Source organism: Pan troglodytes, chromosome 12 (genome assembly GCF_028858775.2).
Source record: "Pan troglodytes isolate AG18354 chromosome 12, NHGRI_mPanTro3-v2.0_pri, whole genome shotgun sequence".
NCBI classification, from domain to species: domain Eukaryota; kingdom Metazoa; phylum Chordata; class Mammalia; order Primates; family Hominidae; genus Pan; species Pan troglodytes.
In genome coordinates, this window is record NC_072410.2 from 34923732 (window position 1) to 34943079 (window position 19348).

At 41.3% G+C, this 19348-nt stretch overlaps 1 protein-coding gene across 1 annotated transcript in view; it reads right to left on the bottom strand.

Moving 5' to 3' along the window:
• Positions 1-2113: 2113 nt before the first annotated feature.
• Positions 2114-19348, bottom strand: part of RPIA (ribose 5-phosphate isomerase A) — a 56313-nt gene continuing 39078 nt past the window's right edge. Inside the window, exons 5-9 of the mRNA XM_525809.9 lie at positions 18426-18490; positions 17306-17374; positions 16367-16508; positions 14966-15065; positions 2114-3063 (exon numbers count right to left, since the gene is read on the bottom strand). Of these exons, the coding sequence (XP_525809.4) occupies positions 2966-3063; positions 14966-15065; positions 16367-16508; positions 17306-17374; positions 18426-18490 (474 nt within the window). The 3' untranslated portion in view covers positions 2114-2965. The remainder of the gene's footprint in view (positions 3064-14965; positions 15066-16366; positions 16509-17305; positions 17375-18425; positions 18491-19348) is intronic.

The following is a 19348-nucleotide window of genomic DNA, read 5'->3' on the forward strand; positions in this document are numbered from 1 at the left end:
CAGGTTCAAATATGGTAGCTCCCTGCTTCCCCTCCTTGCCACTTTAGGATAAAATTTGAAACTACTGAAATATAATAGTTCAATAAAAATAGTACATCAAAGCAAAGCCCAGTCCCTGAAATAAAAGGTAGCTTCTTGGAATGATTACCCCAAACTTAGCTTTTTTGTGGAACTTGCCTGTCTCCATTAGAATTTTCCCATAAAAAGTCACAACACGCCATCTCTGGCACTTCTTGAGACTAACATAAGAATATCCTCCCAGATACTACAAAACCCCCAACCTGAAGACCAGGGGTTCCAGGGCTGGCTCAGTCACTAACTAGCTCTGTCTGTGACAAGTGACTTATCCTATTCAGGCCTCTTTCTCCTCTGTAAACTGACAGCTTATTTAACTTTAATTAGAAGCACTTTAATGGAGTCAAAGCCAGCAAAGACTCCACATAGGAAGCTGTTGCCAGAGTCACCTGTCAGCCACTTTCCCCACCCATGACTCATCTCTTGCCCACCTGCCCACCATGTTCCTCCACTACATCATTCCTCTGTCAAGGTGCCTGTCAGGCTCACCAGGCTGGAAGCCTCTGGAGCACAGGAGGATCTTACTCATCTGTGTCCCACCCTCTCCCGAACTGGCCCATGATGGGAGCTCAAACAGTCTGATCAATGAGGAATATAAAAACTTAGAGAGGTTGTAGCTGAAACCAAACAATAGATTTTATTCAAATCAGAGTGATTTTCCTCCTTTGATACCTTCCAGAAGTGTGACTGCTTACCTTCGTTATAACCATTTCCCAAAAACCAAACTTACAGCTCACCCTTGCCCCTGAGATTCATCATTAATCACATGTACTGGCATGTGGGTCACAGGAAAAAAATTGTTTTTTCCATCGAATTTATTCCATCTAACTCCCCAGAAAGATCACATTTAATGAGCTTTAATGAAGAATCTTTAGTCAAAATGTACCTTGCTGTATGTGTGCCTAAAGCATAGCAGGTGTTTTGTTTTCTTCAAGAGAAGAAAACCCTAACATCGACATTCAAAGAAACTACAGATCCATCACAGGTGCGAATGCCTGTGAAACCCACAGAACATTTACATGTGATGTGGTGCATGCAGGTGTTTTTCAGAAATTCAGCTTAACTTTGTTGTTTATCTTTATTCCTAAATTTAATCAATGCCACAAGAGCTTCAAAGGATTATGTCAAAAATTAGTTCTATCAAGATCTGAGCTAAGATGTAGTGCCTGTTTTGTGCAAAAATTATAACCCAAATTAAAAGAAAATAAAGTATTCCTAACAATAGGCTTCCTAACAATATGTGAGGCAACTATTTTTAAAGAGCACCTCGAGAGTGAAGAGGGAATTCTGAAAGAAATAAGCATCTTTAATGCCTTCTCTCCTGATTAACTTTTATTCTACAACTTGATTTAGCAAGAATTTAGATGCCAACATGTCTGATCATTATTATCCAAGCATCAAAATAGAGAGTAAAATGAGGAAAATGACTGTTCCAAGTATTGTGCAAAGTTAGCAAGGGGAAATCAGGGTTCTCAGCATCAAGACCCTTTAACAGCAGGATGGATTCCTTTGAGCCTTGTCTAGAATGCTCACTGAGCTGGTCAGGCCTTTCCTTTCCCTGTTATGATGCTCTTTTCTGGAGAGCTAACTGTTTATTAAGCAGACTGTCTGCAGATTACAGAGTTGGGGGTGCTAATGAGGAAATTCAGGTTGCGGATGCTAATGAGGAAATGCAGCAATATGATTTGCTGCATATCAGCTTCCATGACTAAAGAAGGTTTGACTAATATATAACGTGGAGATAATTTGTGACTTTTGTCCATCTGTGTTATCCTTCATGCACGAAGAAAATTAATACCTTGCCTGACAAAGGGCTATGGCATATTTCCTTAGATAACTGACATATCTGGAAGATAGCTCTCCCAGAAATAATGAAAGTATTTACCTATTCTTTGGTTCAAGATTTCTTGAGTGAATTCCACCCCTTATCACAGATCTGATGTACGCTGGGTGGGCAAAACTGATTCCTCTCCCATCTTGGCTTTCCTTCTGTGGCCATTTAAATTTAAATTCTACAATAAAGACAAAAGAGTCAAAATGGCACCACACTGTTTTATTTAAACCTGCAAACAATATAAAGAGGTAAGGACTTCTGATGCCAAACCATGCAAGTAATAACAAAGGAACAGAGAAAAATATTAATAACAAAAAGAAAATCATTAAAAATAAAAAAACAAAGTACTTCACATTTCACAGCAGTGCTTTGGCAGTACTGGCAAGCATTTCTGGTCAACTGCTTCCAACAGCAGGAATATGGAGAAACCCCCAGATCTTAGCAAAAGTGTAACCACATTTTCTCCCTGACAGCTTACATTCCAAGTCATTCCATACCATACCGCTCCACTCCACAGTTTTATAAACCTGATCTTAAGATGTAACTAGGTACTATGTGTGCTCACAATAAAAACTAACTAAAAACAAATCAGAGGGTAGCAGACAAGTAAACAAAGTTTCCAGTAAGGCATCAGGAGATCACTGCTGGTGGGCCCCTCACTTTACCAGCTGAAAGAAGTTTTGATTTTTATTTCTCAGCAAACTCAATATTCAGAAGCTTTACCAGCAGACTCAAGTCAAAGGTTTTAAATACAGTTCACCTCTTTTTTTTTTTTTTGGTAAATATTTCATATAAAACATGAACTCAAGTTCTACTTCATTTAAAAAACTGAATATTTTAATAGTAAAAATATATGTTTATATTTCTCTTTTTAAAAAGACATTTAATAACAATACTTCATAAGACTGGATTTAACTCCCCCTCCCACTCTTCCCCCCACCCCCCACCACAAGTTGTCCAGGCAGAGATACATTAAGGCAAAGGCTCCTGGAGAGGTACGTCCACCTTGGCTGTGGGCTGGAGACTCAAGGTGAACACACTCTGCTCCTTGCAGGGTCAACAGAAAGGCTTCTCCCTCATGTTCACTGAGCCATCCTGCATCCCAAAGTAGACTCTCTCAGCCATGTTGATGAATAGGCCTGTGTCCACCACACCTGCAGGACAAAGGACAGAAAGAAACATTGTTTCAGCCTCCCAAAGCAAAAAGGGACTCAAAGACTGCAGGGTCACTAGAAGCAACTGTCATACACAGCATTGGACGAATGACAAATCTAAAGCCTTTTTCTCCCACAGAGCAATGAAAAGAGATTCTGATTATCTTCATTTCTTCTTGCCACCTCTTTCTCCCCTCCCACTTTGGCCTTCTTTCTGTACCCAAACATGCTAAGCTTTGTCCTGCCCTGAGGCCTTTGTTCATGCTGTTCCCTCTGCCTGAGCTAGTCACTGTCAAGCACTTCAAGGGGCTGGCTCAGCTCTGTCCTTCAGACATATCAGATGGCAAGTAATCCTCTAGAGACCCTCCATGACTACTCCAACCAAGGAGCCCCACTACCAGTTATTTTCAATCACACCACCAGCCTTGAAAGATTTCCTCGGAATGGGAGGAGATATTTGCAAAGCATATACCTGACAAAGGACTCATATAAAAAATATAAACAATTTATAAATCATCAAGAAAAAGACAGCATCCCCATAGAAAAATGGGCAAAAGACTTGAAGAAGTACCTCACAAAAGAAGCTATCCAAAATGGCCAATAAACATTTTAAAAGATGTTCAAATTCATTCACTGAAAGGAAATACAAATTAATATTACAAGATATCACTACACACACACTGAAGTCAGTGTAATGAAATTCTGCTGGGATGCAAAGACACTCATACGCATTGATGGTGAAAGCTGAGCTGGCAAAAGCACTTTGGAAATGTTCATCTTCCAAGCTGATGGATTCACACCTAACCACTCAGCAATTCTACTCCTAGATATACAACTGTTAGGCATACATTTGGTCATCAAAAGACATGTGTAAGATGTTGATAGTGGCACTTTTCCTATTAGCTAAAAACTGATAATACCCAAATGTCCATCACGAGTAGAATAGAGGCTGGGTATGGTGGCTCATGCCTATAATCCCAGCACTTTGGGAATGAAGCCCAGGAGTTCAATGGAGCTCCAGATGGAGCTGATGGAGCCCAGGAGTTCGAGACCAGCCTGTGAAACATAACATAGAGATGGCAGCTCTACAAAAAGTACAAAAATTAGCCAAGCATGCTGGCACATGCCTGTAGTCCCAGCTACTCAGGAGGCTGAGGTGGGAGGATCACCTGAGCCCAGGAGCAGAGGTTGCAGTGAGCCATGATTATGCCACTGTACTACAGCCTGGGTGACAGAGCAAGATCCTGTCTCTAAAAAAAGAAAGAAAGAGAAAAAACTAAAAGAGTAGAATAGATATAAACTTTTTTTCACACACATACAGATGATGGAATATGATTCAGCAGTGAAAATTAACAACTACACACAACCTTTACCAAGAATATTTACATATACTCACACATACTTCAATGACATAACACTTTAACTGTAAGAGAAAAGGTATAATGGACCAGGTATGCAGGGAAACAGATACCTGCACACACTGCTGGTAGAAGGCTAAGTGAATACAAGCTACAGACGGCAATCTGATACCATCTAACAAAAATCACAGATACATTAATCCTTTCATCCAGTGATTCCCTGCTAGCAAAAATCTGCAAACATAAATGACCACTAGCGGTGATCCAGTTAAGTAATAATGTTACATAGGTAAAGTGGAATACATGCAGGTATTCAGAAAGAAAAGGAACAAGGAAGCTCTTTTATAAGCCAATGTGTAATAATCTCCAAGATAGGCAAGGCAGGAAACAGAACATGTATAAAGCAGGCTACCGCTAGTGTAAAAAGGGGTGGGGCGGGAGGAGTTTCAATTTGTGTGTTTATGAAAGTCTATCTCAAAGGCCACACAATTTTGGTAACACTGGCTGCCTCCAGATAGGGTAACTAGTTGGTTGGAAAAGTGGCAAAGAGGACTTGCCACTGTTTAACTCATAATTTAAAACTACACAAATTCAAAAGGATAAATACAATGAAAACTTGCAGGAAAATGGCCATAGAAGACAGGACTAATGTGCAGCACCCACTTGGACAGACAGAACAGTGTGTGGAGACACACATTGTGAACTTTTGCTCCAAGAACCACCACAGGAACATACCAGGAAAACCAAAAGAATTCACAGACCCTTTGAAAGAAGTGGCTTGCTGCTGCAAACTCCGTAAGACAGCCAAAAAACTGTGAGTTCCTAAAGTGTGAGAGGGGGAAAAGTTTGCCTCTGAACATACATCCCCACCGGGGAACCTGAAAAATCCAGATCACAGGAGACGGATTTAATCTTACATAGAGCTGAAATGGATTTAGAGAGCTGAGCAAACTATAAAAGTAGAAGTAGCAGCAGGAAGAGCCCTGTAGACACTTCCAGTCCCCAGCTTGAGCCCAGGGAAGCCATCCCTGGCTTTATCTCACAGGGGTCCTTGGGGAAAAAAAGGCAGCCAGCAGAACTGGGGAGGGGCCACAGGGTGAAGGAAGCTTCTAGCTGAACTTCGTAATAATTTCAACTGAGCACAAATTTTCCTGAGCTGAATCCAGTGGGTGACAAATGGGAAGTGCAGATACAAATGAAGAACCCACAGCCAAAGGTGCAGGCAGGCAGGGAGGGGCGAGGCCTGGGAGGCCTGCTTGCTTTCTCAGTAGGGAGGCCTGTAGTCTGGAGCAAGATCTCAGCCCTGCTCACCATGGTGGGGCATGGCGGGAGTGAAACTGGCCTTGCTGGCTGTGTGGCAGCTGGGTGGGAGTCACTGCCGGCTTTCTCCTACTTCCCTGGCAGCCTGTATGATGCAGAAGAGGCAGCCATAATCCCCCTGGGAACATAACTCCATTGACCTGAGAACCACCCCCACACCCCACACAGTGGCCACAGCAAGCCCTGCCCAAGGAAAGTCTGACTCAGACACACCTAACTCTGCCCTAACCTGATGGTTTTTCTCTACCCGCCCTGGTAGCCAAAGACAAAAGACATAAACTCTTGGGAGCTCTATGGCCCTGCCCATTACCTAAGAAACCAAAATACTTATCCTGGCCAACGTAGACAAGCTTGTATCCCCCCTATACTACTGCAGCTGATGCTTTCTTGAAAGCACCACCTCCTCGCTGAAGGCCAACCAACTCAAGCCACTACAGAAACTCGTAACAGAACAACCCTGCTCCAAAAAGGGAAAAACAACAGCTAATTCCACCGCCTGCAACATCCTGGCTAACCAGAGATCCTGAGTCTGTCCACATGGCAACTTCACTGCTAGCATAAACCAGCATTCAAGAAAACCAGTGCACTAAACAAAAATACAACCAGGGACTCCCACAGAGTCCACTTCACTCTCCTGCCACCTCCACCGAAGCAGGTGCTGGTATCCACAGCTCGGGGACCTAAAGACAGATCACATCACAGGACTTTCTGCAGACATTCCCCAATACCAGCCTGGAGCCCGGTAGCCGCACTGGGTGGCTACCCCCAGAAGGGCATAACCACTGCAGTCCAGCTCTCAAGAATCCTCATCCTTAGGGGAAGGCGAAGAACACCCCATCAAGGGATCACCCCATTGGACAAAAGAATCTGAACAGCAGCCCTTGGGTTCCAGATCTTTCCAATGAAACAGTCTACTCAAATGAGAAGGAACTAGAAAACAAATTCTGGTAATATGACAAAACGAGGTTCTACAGCACCTCCCAAAGATCACACTAGCTCTCCAGTAACGGAGCCAAACCAAGAAGAAATCTCTGAGTTGCCAGATAAAGAATTCAGATCAGAAGGTTGATTATTAAGCTACTCAAGGAGGTACCAGAGAAAGGTGAAAACCAACTTAAAGAAAATTTAAAAGGACTCTAGAGAAACAGATATCATAAAGAAAAGATAATCAAACTTCTGGAAATGAAAGACACATTTGAGAAATGCAAAATACACTGGGAAATTTCAACAACAGATTAGAACGAGTAGAAAAAAAGAACTTCAGAGCTCGAAGACAAGGCTTTCAAATTAACCTAATCCAAGAAAGATAAAGAAAAAAAGCATCAAAAAAATGAACAAAGCCTCCAAGAAATTTGGGATTATGTTAAACAATCAAACATAAGAATAACTGATGTTCCTGAGGAAGGAGAGGAGAGAAATCGAAAAGTTTGGAAAGCTTACTTGAGGGAATAATTGAGGAAAACTTCCCTGGTATTGCTGGAAATCTAGACATCCAAATAAAAAAGCTTGAAGAACACTCAGGAAATTCATTGCAAAAAGATCACCACCTAGGCATATAGTCATCAGGTCATCTAAAGTAAGACAAAGGAAAGAATCTTGAAAGCTGCCAGGCAAAAGCATTAGGTAACCTATAAAAGAAAGCCTATCAAATTAACAGCAGATTTCTCAGCAGAAGCCCTACAAGCCAGAAGGGATTGGGGTCTTATCTTTAGCCTCCTTAAACAAATTAATTATCAGCCAAGAATTTTGTATCCAGCAAAACTAAGCTTCATAAATAAGGAAGAGATACAGTCATTTTCAGACAAACAAATGCTGAGAGAATTCGCCACTACCAAGCCAGTCCTACAAGAAATGCTAAAATGAGTTCTAAATCTTGATACAAAACTCACAATACACCTAAATAGAACCTCCTTAAAGCATAAATTTCACAGGACCTATGAAACAATATCACAGTGCAAAAAAAAAGGTATCCAGGAGACAACTACCATGATGAATAAAATAATACCTCATATCTCAATATTAACGCTGAATGTAAACTGCCTAAATGCTCTACTTAAAAGGTACACAATGGGCCAGGCTTGGTGGGCGGCCAAGGCAGGCAGATCACCTGAGGTCAGGAGTTTGAGACCAGCCTGGCCAATATGGTGAAACCCCGTCTCTACTAAAAACACAAAAAAATTAGCCAGGCATGGTGGCGGGCACCTGTAATCCCAGCTACTCAGGAGGGTGAGGCAGGAGAATTGCTTGAACCTGAGAGGAGAAGGTTGCAGTGAGCCAAGAACATGCCATTGCACTCCAGCCTGGGCAACAAGAGTGAAACTCTGTCTCAAAAAAATAAAAAGATACACAATGGCAGAATGCATAAAAATCCACCAACCATGTATCTGTTGTCTTCAAGAGACTCACCTAACACATAAGGATTCACATAAACTTACTGTAAAGGGGTGGGAAAAGATACTCCACACAAATAGAAACCAAAAGCAAGCAGGAGTAGCTATTCTTCTATGAGACAAAACAGACTTTAAAGCAACAAGTTAGAAAAGACAAAGAGGAACATTATATAATGATACAAGGATTAGTCCAACAGGAAAATATCACAATTCTAAATATATATGCACCTAACACTAAAGCTCGCAAATTTATAAAACTGTTACTACTAGACCTAAGAAATGAGATAGATGGCAATACAATAATAGTGGGGGACTTGAGTACTCCACTGACAGCACTAGACAGGTCATCAAGACAGAAAGTCAACAAAGAAACAATGGAATTAAACTATACTCTGGAGCAAATGGACTTAACAGATATCTATAGAACTTTCCACCTAACAAGTACAGAATATATATTATTTTCTTCAGCCTGGAACATTCTCCAACATGACAGGCTACAAAACAAGTCTCAATAAATTTTTAAAAATCTAAATTATATCAAGTACTCTCACAGATCACAGTGGAATAAAATTGGAAATCAACTCCAAAAGGAACCCTCAAAACTATACAAATACATGGAAATTAAATAATCTGCTCCTGAATGATCTCTGGGTCAACAATGAAATCAAGATGGAAATTTAAAAATTATTTGAACTGAATAATAATAGTGATACAACCTATCAAAACCTCTGGGATACAGCAAAAGCAGTGCTAAGAGGAAAGCTCATAGCCTTAAATGCCTAAACCAAAAACTCTGAAAGAGTACAGATAATCTGAGGTTACACTTCAAGGAACTAGAGAAACAAGAACAAACCACACTCAAACCCAACAGAAGAAAAGAAATAACTAAGATAAGAGCAGAACTAAATGAAATTGAAACAAAAAATACAAAAAAGATAAATGAAACAAAAACCTGGTTCTTTGAAAAGATAAAATCGATAGACCATTAGTGAGATTAACCAAGAAAAGAAGAGAGAAGATCCAAATAAGCTCAATTACAAATGAAGTGGGAGACACTGCAACCAATACCACAGAAATACAAAAGATCATTCAAGGCTACTATGAACACCTGTATGTGCATGAACTAGAAAATCTGGAAATATACAAGCCTCTTAGATTAAAGCAGGAAGAAACAGAAACTATGAACAAATCAATAACAAGCAGCGACACTGAAACAGTAATTTAAAAAACTGCCAACAAAAAAAGTCCAGAACCAAATGGATTCACAGCTGAATTCTATCAGACATTCAAAGAATTGGTAGCAATCCTACTAAAACTATTCCAAAAGATGGGAAAAAAGGGGAATCCTCTCTGAATCATTCTATGAAGCCAGTATTACCCTAATACCAAAACCAGGAAAGATCATAACAAAAAAAGAAAACTACAGACCAATATCCCTGATGAACATAAATGCAAAAATACTCAACAAAATACTAGCTAGCCAAATCCAACAGCGTATCAAAAAGACAATACACCATGATCGAGTGGGTTTCATACCAGGGATGCAGGGATGGTTTAACATATGCAAGTCAACAAATGTGACACACCACATAAACAATCTAAAACAAAAATCATACGATCATCTCAATAGATGCAGAAAAAGCATCTATCAAAATCCAGCATTGCTTTATTATTAAAACCCTCAGCAAAATCAACATAGAAGGGACATACCTAAAGGTAATAAAAGCCACCTATGACAAACCTACAGCCAGTATTATACTGAAAGGGGAAAAGTTGAAAGCATTCCCCCTGAGAACTGGAACAAGACAAGGATACCCCATTTCACATACCCAGTATCCAACATACTATTGAAGCCCTAGCCAGAGCAATCAGACAAGATAAAGGGCATCCAAATCAGTAAAGAGGAAGTCAAATGGTTGCTGTTCACTAATAATATGATCATATACCTAGAAAACCCTCAGGACTCATCCAAAAAGCTCTTAGATCTGATAAATGAATTCCGTAAAGTTTCAGGATACAAAATCAATGTGCACAAATCAGTGGCACTGCTATACACCAACAGCAACCACGTAGAGAATCAAATCAAGAACTCAACCCCTTTTATGACAACTGCAAAAAAAATAAAATACTTAGGAGTATACCCAACCAAGGAGGTGAAAGATCTCTACAAGGAAAACTACAAAATACTGCTGAAAAAAACCACAGACAACACAAATGGACACATCGCATGCTCATGGATGGGTAGAATCAGTACTGTGAAAATGACCATATACTGCCAAAAGCATTCTACAAATGCAATGCCATTCCCATCGAAATACCGCCATCATTCTTCACAGAACTAGAAAAAAAATCCTAAAATTCATATGGAAAAACAAAGAGCCCACATAGCCAAAGCAAGACTAAGCAAAAAGAACAAATCTGGAGGCATTACATTACCTGACTTCAAACTACACTATAAGGTCATGGTCACCAAACAGCATGGTACTGGTATAAAAACAGGCATATAGACCAATGGAATAGAATAGAGAAGCCAGAAATAAAGCCAAATACTTACAGCCAACTGATCTTCAACAAAGCAAACAAAAATATCAAGGGGGAAAGGACACCCTATTCAACAAATGGTGCTGGGATAACTGGCAAGCCACATATAGAAGAATGAAACTGGATTCTCATCTCTTATACAAAAAATCAAATCAAGATGGATCAAAGACTTAAATTGAAGACTTGAAACTATAAAAACTCTAAAGGACAACACTGAAAAATCCCTTCTAGACACTGGCTTAGGCAAAGATTTCATGACGAAGAACCCAAAAGCAAATGGAACAAAAACAAAGATAAGTAGGTGGAACTTAATTAAAATAGAGAGCTTCTGCACAACAAAAGGAACAGTCAGCAGAGTAAACAGTCAACCCACAGAGTGGGAGAAAATCTCCACAATCTATACATCTGAAAAAGGACTAATGTCTAGAATATATAAGGAACTCAAATTAGCAAGAAAAAAAATCCCATCAAAAAGTGGGCCAAGGACATGAATAGACACTTCTCAAAAGAAGATATACAAATGGCCAACAAACATATGAAAAAATGCTCAACATCACTAATGTTCAGGGAAATGCAAATCAAAACCACAATGCGATACCATCTTACTCCCGCAAGAATCAAAAAATAATAGATGTTGGCATGGATGCAGTGACAAGGGAATACTTTCACACTGCTGGTGGGAATGTAAACTAGTACAACCACTGTGGAAAACAGTGTGAAGATTCCTTAAAAAACTCAAAAGTAGAACTACCATTTGATCCAGCAAAACCACTACTGGGTATCTACCCAGAGGAAAAGAAGTCATTATATGAAAAGGACATTTGTACACACATGTTGATAGCAGCACAACTTGCAATTTCAACAATATGGAACCAGCCTAAATGCCTATCAACCAATGAGTGGATAAAGAAAATGTGATATATATACACATACACACACACACCATGGAATACTACTCAGCCATAAAAAGGAATGAAATAATGGCATTCACAGCAACCTGGATGGAGTTGGAGACCATAATTCTAAGTAAAGTAACTCAGAGATGGAAACCCAAACATCGTATGTTCTCACTTATAACTGGGAGCTAAGCTATGAGGATGCAAAGGTGTAAGAATGATACAACAGACTCTGGGGACTCAGGGGAAAGGGTGGGAGTGGGACGAGGGAGAAAAGACTACGCATTGGGTACAGTGTACGCTGCTTGGGTAATGGGTGCAACAAAATCTCAGAAATCACCACTAAAGAACTTATCCATATAGCCAAATATCACCTGTTTCCCAACAACTATTGAAATAATTTTAAAAATTAAAAAAAAACTCCCAAAGACAGCTCCCAATAAACAAATGAAATGGAGTAGTGATCGAGTGACGAAAAGCCAACAGGCAGAGCAAAGAGTTGCTGAACACAAATAAAGGTCCTGGCACCAAACTGTGCCTATGCAACTGGATCCTTCCAAAGATGAGCAAAGTAGCCACTCAAGACCCGTTTTCAAAATGTCTGCAATATAAGGAGAAAGCTTCCACTGATCCAAAAAAACAGTTAAATCAGGTTCAGAAAAGGCTTTAAAGAAAGAGCAGAGATGAATGGGCAGCAGTCTAAGGTAAGACTTTAGAGCAACTTCTCTTTCAATTACTGAGATGCTGGGTGTGACTGACCTCCCCCAACTCCCCGATAAAATATAGTGGAAAGAGCAGAGGATGCTAAATGTGAACCTAGGGGAAAGAACTCCAGTAGTCCTGGCCCTTCAATTCAGTCACTCTGCTCTGGGTGGAACACAACAAAACATCAAAGGGAGTTGTTCTCTAAGCGTCCTCACATACTGTGTACGAATGCACATGGTAACAGAGATAAACAGGGAAACTCGCCCTACTTCTATTCTCCTGATACTGGTCCAGCCGTGAATCTAATGGACTCAATCAGGAAAAGAAAAAATGAGAAAAGATACAGCAAACCACTCTGATTGTCCTGTAGATATCACATTATATGATTTAATAGCTAGCCTCTTTTCTCATTTTCCTCACTTTAAGTTCCTAACAAAACTCTGAACGTCTTTAGGATGCAGCTTCTACATACTTTTTTTTGAAGAATCACATATGAGGGAAATTTCCTTACAAAGGACATTTCAGAATCTTAAGAAGCCAAGAAAGGTCTAACCAGGAGCAAGAGTGACACCTAGTGGGCACTGCAAGAACTCCACCTATACGGCAGCCACATTGGTGAGCCCTTTCCTCCTGGGGCCCTGGGTTTGTTTGCATTATCGCGAAGGGCCAGTTCTCCCATTTTACTAACAGTGATTTGCAAATCTTCTCTTCCTCCTACCTTCTTGGCTGTTTAGTTCTTCCACTAAAGAGAGAACACTAACCAAGAAAATGAGTATAAGCCAACTCATGTTTTTGACTTAACGTGGTAAAAGACTATCAATAACAAACTAAAATAAAATTACAAACTAAAGTAGAATTGGGGCCAGGCACAGCGGTTCACACCTGTGATCCTGGCACTTTGGGAGGCCAAGGGAGACACTGAGCCCAGTTCAAGACCAGCCTGGACAACATCGTGAAACCCCGTTTCTATAAAAAATTCAAAACTTAGCCGGTCCTGGTGGTGTGCGTCTGTAGTCCCACCTACTGGCGACGCTGAAATGGGAGAATTGTTTGAGCCCAGGAAGTCAATGCTGCAGTAAACCATGATCACACCACTACACTCCATTCTGGGTGACAGAGCGAGACCCTATCTCAAAAAATTAATAAATAAAGTAGAACTGGAAGAACTAGCTTTTCATTACACAGCTTATATTCACACTATTTTAAATCCCAACTAGCACAGGTGTATCTTAGAATCTTAGTATATTTAATTAATAGTAACAATAGTACCTTTCTTTCAAGGGATTTATTCATTCAACAAACACTTTCCCTTCTGCAATGGGCATGGTTTTAACTCATTTAATCCACCCAACAACCTTATAAGGTAGGCACTAGAATTAACTAGCCCCTTCTACATAGGAAGAAACTCAGGCACAGAGATGTTAACTAACTGCTAAAAGGTAACACGCCAGAGCACAGCTGGGTTAGGATCCTTATCCAGAATAGTCTGCTCCATTAAACTGGCCTGAAAGGTCCTGTCAGCCAGTTCTGGCCCAAGAATACTCCATGGTAGGGAATATTCCGTTAGCCTCTTAGTCTCGCAATATCCTAAGAAGCTGATACCTCTCAAGACTGCCTCCTCCTTTTAATCTCCCTGTATGAGCCCTTGATACCTCCTCTAGCCTGGACCAGGACTCCAGCCTCAACCAGGACTCCAGCCTCATAACTCATCTCTACACTGCCCACCCATCCTTCACGCAGGGCCATCCTGGCTCTTATTCCATCATTCCCTGGCACAGCTGCATTAGAGGCTCCCCAAGGCTCTAAATGTTCATTTCACACAGCCTCTCCTCACCTGGTGCTTCAGCAAGTAAGCATTAAACATTCAGGGTCTAGTGGCAGACAACTTAGGGTGCCCATCTTGGTTCTGTCTTTGGGCAAATGGCTTAACCTTTCTCAGCCAGTGCCCTCCTCTGTAACTACCTCATCAAAGTGGGAATCAAAGGAAATATTTTTAGACGCTTAACACCGTGTTTAACTTATGTTATGCCAAGGCATGCATGAAAAACCACCTCTACACCATAGAACATCCTCACATTCTCCCAAAAAGAAACTTTTTGTGCACTCTAGACTCTTGGTATTGCTCTAGTAGAAATGAGCACATTCTATCTTATTTGTAGGCATGGCTTCTACACACACACACAGATTTCCCCAGGTTTACATCAATTCTCCTTGAGGACAGATTACAAGTCCTCCAGATCGAAGTATCCCCTGTAACATACAGCACAACATCTTGCCTTTGGCATACATCCAATGAATGTGGATTAACTGAGTCATTTTCCCCCCTACTTAAGAAGAGAGCCCACAAAAAAAGGCTGCAGTCCAGCTCCTGGAAGGAAAGGTTCTACCCAAAGATGATGGCCTTATTTCAAGGCAAGTCCCCTCTGAACTTCCATCAGCTTCAGGACTATCCCAACTCAAACAGGCTGTGAAATGCACAAGCAACAAAGCTGCTAGGTAAGCAACAATTGTTGGGGGAAGGGAATATGGCAAAGGAGGTAAAGTTAAAAACCCAAACATGGTATAAAGGGAATTCTTCTTTCCAACCAAGCCTTACAAAGCCCATGTCCATTGTGCCTTCTGTGGCCAGATGTAGGGGCCAGTTATGAAGGGCATGGGTGTGTATATGACTGGTGAACACCACTCATGTTACCTGGGATCATTTTGATAGCTGTGTTCACTTCACTCCATTTGTGTACCCGGTCAAACTTCCAGTCCAAGATAAAATTCCCATTATCTGTCACCACAGGACCCTAGAAGATAATTTTCCACAGTGACCAAGGATGCAGATACAGGTAGGCAAAGAAGGACAGGAAAGTAGAGGGGATAACCAAAGACCAGTATGCATTTTAACCTGCTCCCACCTTATGCTTTCTAGGTGTGCTGTGAAGTGGTAATAAGCAGGAGCTTTGAAATCAGAAAGACTTAGATTGTAGTCTTTTTTTTTTTTTTTGAGAGAGAGAGAATACAAGCCTCTTAACAAATGTATCAAGCTATTTTTACTCACATGAGCTCCCACTATGACTATGTGACCAAGTCACAATTATCACCACATTCCTATCTGATTTCTGGTTCATTGTTCTTACTTCCTTTAGTCCAAAATTCATTGTTCTTATCTGCTTCCTTCAGTTACTACTTGGCTAATAAGAAAAAGGGCAAGAAACAGAGTCCAAAAGACAATAAGAACACTAGCAGCAATGTGGCTTTCAAATAAGAACTCTGACAGGGTCAAGGTTGAACGACTTCTCCATTTCATGCTGCATTTCTTTCATGTGCCGACAATCTGAACGTCAGTCAGAGCACTGTACAACCACTAGGAACAGAACTACGGTGTTTTTTTAAAAGTCACAGAAACACTGGGGACAAAATATATCAAAATAAAAATGTATCAGGGTAGGGTGACAGATCTTTTCGATATCCTCCAAAATGTTTACGTAGTTACATATGTAACTGTGGTTAGCTTCTGGATTGCTGTCTTTGCTTATTTGTTTATTTAAGTATAAAAAGAGGGAAAAGTTCTGCGCAATCCACTTTAGAAGCTAACTCTTCAAACACGAAAAATTTGGACCATCTGGAGAGTATTCCTGGGGAAGAGTTCACACACCCCAAGAAATTCTACTTCTTGTCACATTTAACCACAGAATGAGAGGAAAGAAGAGGGAGAAAAGAAGTTACACCATGGAACCTAAAAAACTTTCTGCTCCAAGCAGGTTCCCAAAGCCAGGGTTTCACAGCTGCCAATCAGGGTGTTCCAGGCCTCAGGCACAAAGGTCAGATCACCTGTGGGATGTCAGAACCTGAGGCACAGAGAAAGAATCACTCCCCTATCTGTACAAAGGAGACGCACTGTATTAAGTGTGGTCTTGTCTACACGAGTTTGAATGCAGAAACTAACAGGCCAACTCTCCGAAAATAAACAAATACATCAATTAAAAATAAATAAAAGCCAATTGCCTGGTGGAAGCACACATGACCTAACTGCAACAGAAGGGAGGACACCACACTGAAAACCTGAGTGCACCCAGCACACCCCCGGCCCAACCAGGCCACTCACAGCCTTGTTGACAGCCATTCGAAGTTCAACCACGCCCCCAAACTTCTGGCTCACAGCTCGGCTCACTGGGACATAGGCCATTGGGATGACCTCGATGGGGATTCCCTTGTGCCACTGATCCCCGAGATTCTTCGAATCTTTCCTGGAAAGAAGGAGTCAGAAAGTACAATAAAAGTAAATAAGCTCAACAGTACAGGCAAACACCAAATTCAGGAATGGGGTTAATGAGATGGTGGGAAGGCAAGGAAAGTGATCAAGGGCAATATACATGGGGCTTCAAATGAATTAGCTGTTTCACTATATAGGAAAAGAGCTATTTGAAATAAATATGACAAAAATGTTAAAATCTGATATTGCTGGCTTGTGGGTATGTAGGTGTTTAATATTTATGCTCGTCCTGTGGCTATATTTCACAAGTAAATATACACATACACATATTTGAAATTAACATGCTCAGCACAAGTGCTTTTGACTACATTCCTTGAAGGAGCATCTGAGAGCCTGGTCAAAGACTATCAACGACACCAGTCACCTGCGGCAAACCCTGACCCGAGAAGAAGCAGGGCATGCTGAGTCACTGCCCGTGGGCAGGGCACACCCTGCCTCCTCTGAGGCTCCCTGTGAGGATCCAGTGAGTGACATGACACATGAGAGCATGCTCTGCTAACAGGGTGACAAGCTGTTTCCCCGTTCCACTGAACACATGAAACAATGCCAGAGATCCTGGCTGTGGATAACAGTGCTGTGATTAGCAACATCTACCTTCAGCCTAGAAGCAGAACATAAGGTCTCCTAGACACTGTACTAAGTCCTAGCCAACAGTCTCAGAAAGTCAGAGAGTCCCTGCAGCTCTCCATTTCCTCTTTCACAAAAATGGGGATGAGGCTTGGGGGTCCAATGTACCTCCACAGTTGGCAGTTCAGACACCAGAAACTGTACCTGAAATCAGCGATCACGATGAAGCGACTAGCATAGCCAGCCACAATCTTCTCCTGGGTCAGGCAGCCTCTGCAGGAAAGAAGCAAAGGAACACAGGAGTAAGACAAAAATCTCAGTTTGGGAACTAAGGTTAAATACAGGAATCCCAAATCCACTCAATCCTGGCACTTAAAGAGAAACTTAACTTTTAATTTTTAAAGGGACATCCCCAGTCCCATCATGCTGCTCCTAGTAAATGGACTCTAGAAACATTACCCTTGTCTGGGAGAAACCTAGAAAGCAGACAAGGTTCCCATTCAGGCCAGGCATAATTCCATCCAAATGCGTCTGAGAGGGAGCATTGTGTTCAGGGAGACGTCATCTGGACATGGCATGAATGGGAGGGTCTAGAAGCTGAGGAGAGCACGCTTTGAACAACCTGCCCAGTCGACTACTTGCCAATGAGGGTGATGAAGTGGAGAGAGCCCAGAGCACTGAATCAGCAGATTTGGGTCCAGGTCTACCTCTAGGGTTTAGCAGCTAAACTATCTCACATCTGCAGTTGACAGGATTAAGTAACACGTAAGAAAATCTAATAAACAGTAAAGTGTGATTTTAAACAAATGCTGCATCACTCAATAGTCTGCTTGATTATAAGAACCAGCAGAACAGGATTTCACCTTTTTCAACTCACCATTCCCACCACTCCCCAAATCAGCACTTAAGAAATACCCAATTAATGTTTTCCAAAGGAACAAATAATATCCCTAACTGCTCACAGAAGTAAGCACAGCTTTAAAGCAAAAGTCACACACTGGTACCCACAGACCTAACAATCTAGCCCAGTATTATTTTTATTTGGCCTTAAGTTTTTAAAGTCTGAATCAACAAAAGAACACAAATCCACAGAGAATCCATTACGATGAATGATCTCACTAAAGAGGCCCAGGTTCCTTGTCAGTAAATTGCTGTTAATGACCAGAAATGCTGAGTTGGGTCTAGGCCACATGCTATCAATATCCTAGGAGAAAGACAAACTTGCATATGTCACAGTGGCAATTTGTTTATTCTGTATCCATCTTGCTTTGCTAAGGATTAACTGGCAGATACTCTTTAGCACAGAAGCCCCCACAACACTCACCCGCCACCCTTGATGAGATTGAGATCAGCATCTACTTCATCAGCACCATCGATGGCAAGGTCGATCTGTATTGGGGGAAAGGTAAAGATACAAAAACCACTCGAGGGGAGCCTCTGCTAATTGCCTGAGCATGCAATAGCTCATCAGATACTCAGCAGCCCTATTAGCTAATTCTAGTACTCCCATTTAACAAATCAAGAAATTGAGCTACAAGAGGTTAAGCTGCTCCACTAGGATCAAAGGGAAACAGCACAGGACTTGGGACTCTAACCGGGATGCAGTTCTTACCCACAAGACTATGTTCCCTTTTCTCATTGATGGGCTTCTCTGTGGACAAGCTGGCGTTATTTAGAGCACGTGTTCTCAGTGTGGGTGCTATCACCTCCCCCAAGAGGCAAAAATTAGTTTTTGGTGGGGGAATAAAAAATCTTAGACATTACAATGAGTTTTGTCCCACCAAAGGGCCAATACAGTAATATCTGTGCTACTAAATTCCAATGGGGGTGGGAAAAATGCAAAAAAAAAAAACTGATTCAGAAGTCTCTGTACTAACTGTGAGCAACCTCACAGGCAATTTTAAGTGGACATGAAGATCAAATGAAGAGATACATAAGAAAGTTGATGAGTTCCCAAACTGGAAATGACTGGGGCATTGCCACTAAGACCCCACTTGTCTGGGCTTGCCTGCTCCCTCTATTAGGAAGCTCCACCACAAGCCCCAAAAGCAGCTGAGGGGCAAATGGATTCATCTAGCTTTCAAAAATCAAAATCAAGAAAGTTACACATTTCTCATCACTCATGGTACTCTGCATGGACACTGTAGGAACCCCAAGTATATTTTTAAAAACAGCAAGCAGTATGCAGGGTACAAATTCTATTCATGGTGCAGTTACTAAGTTGCTTGGCATGGCTGGCATGGCACA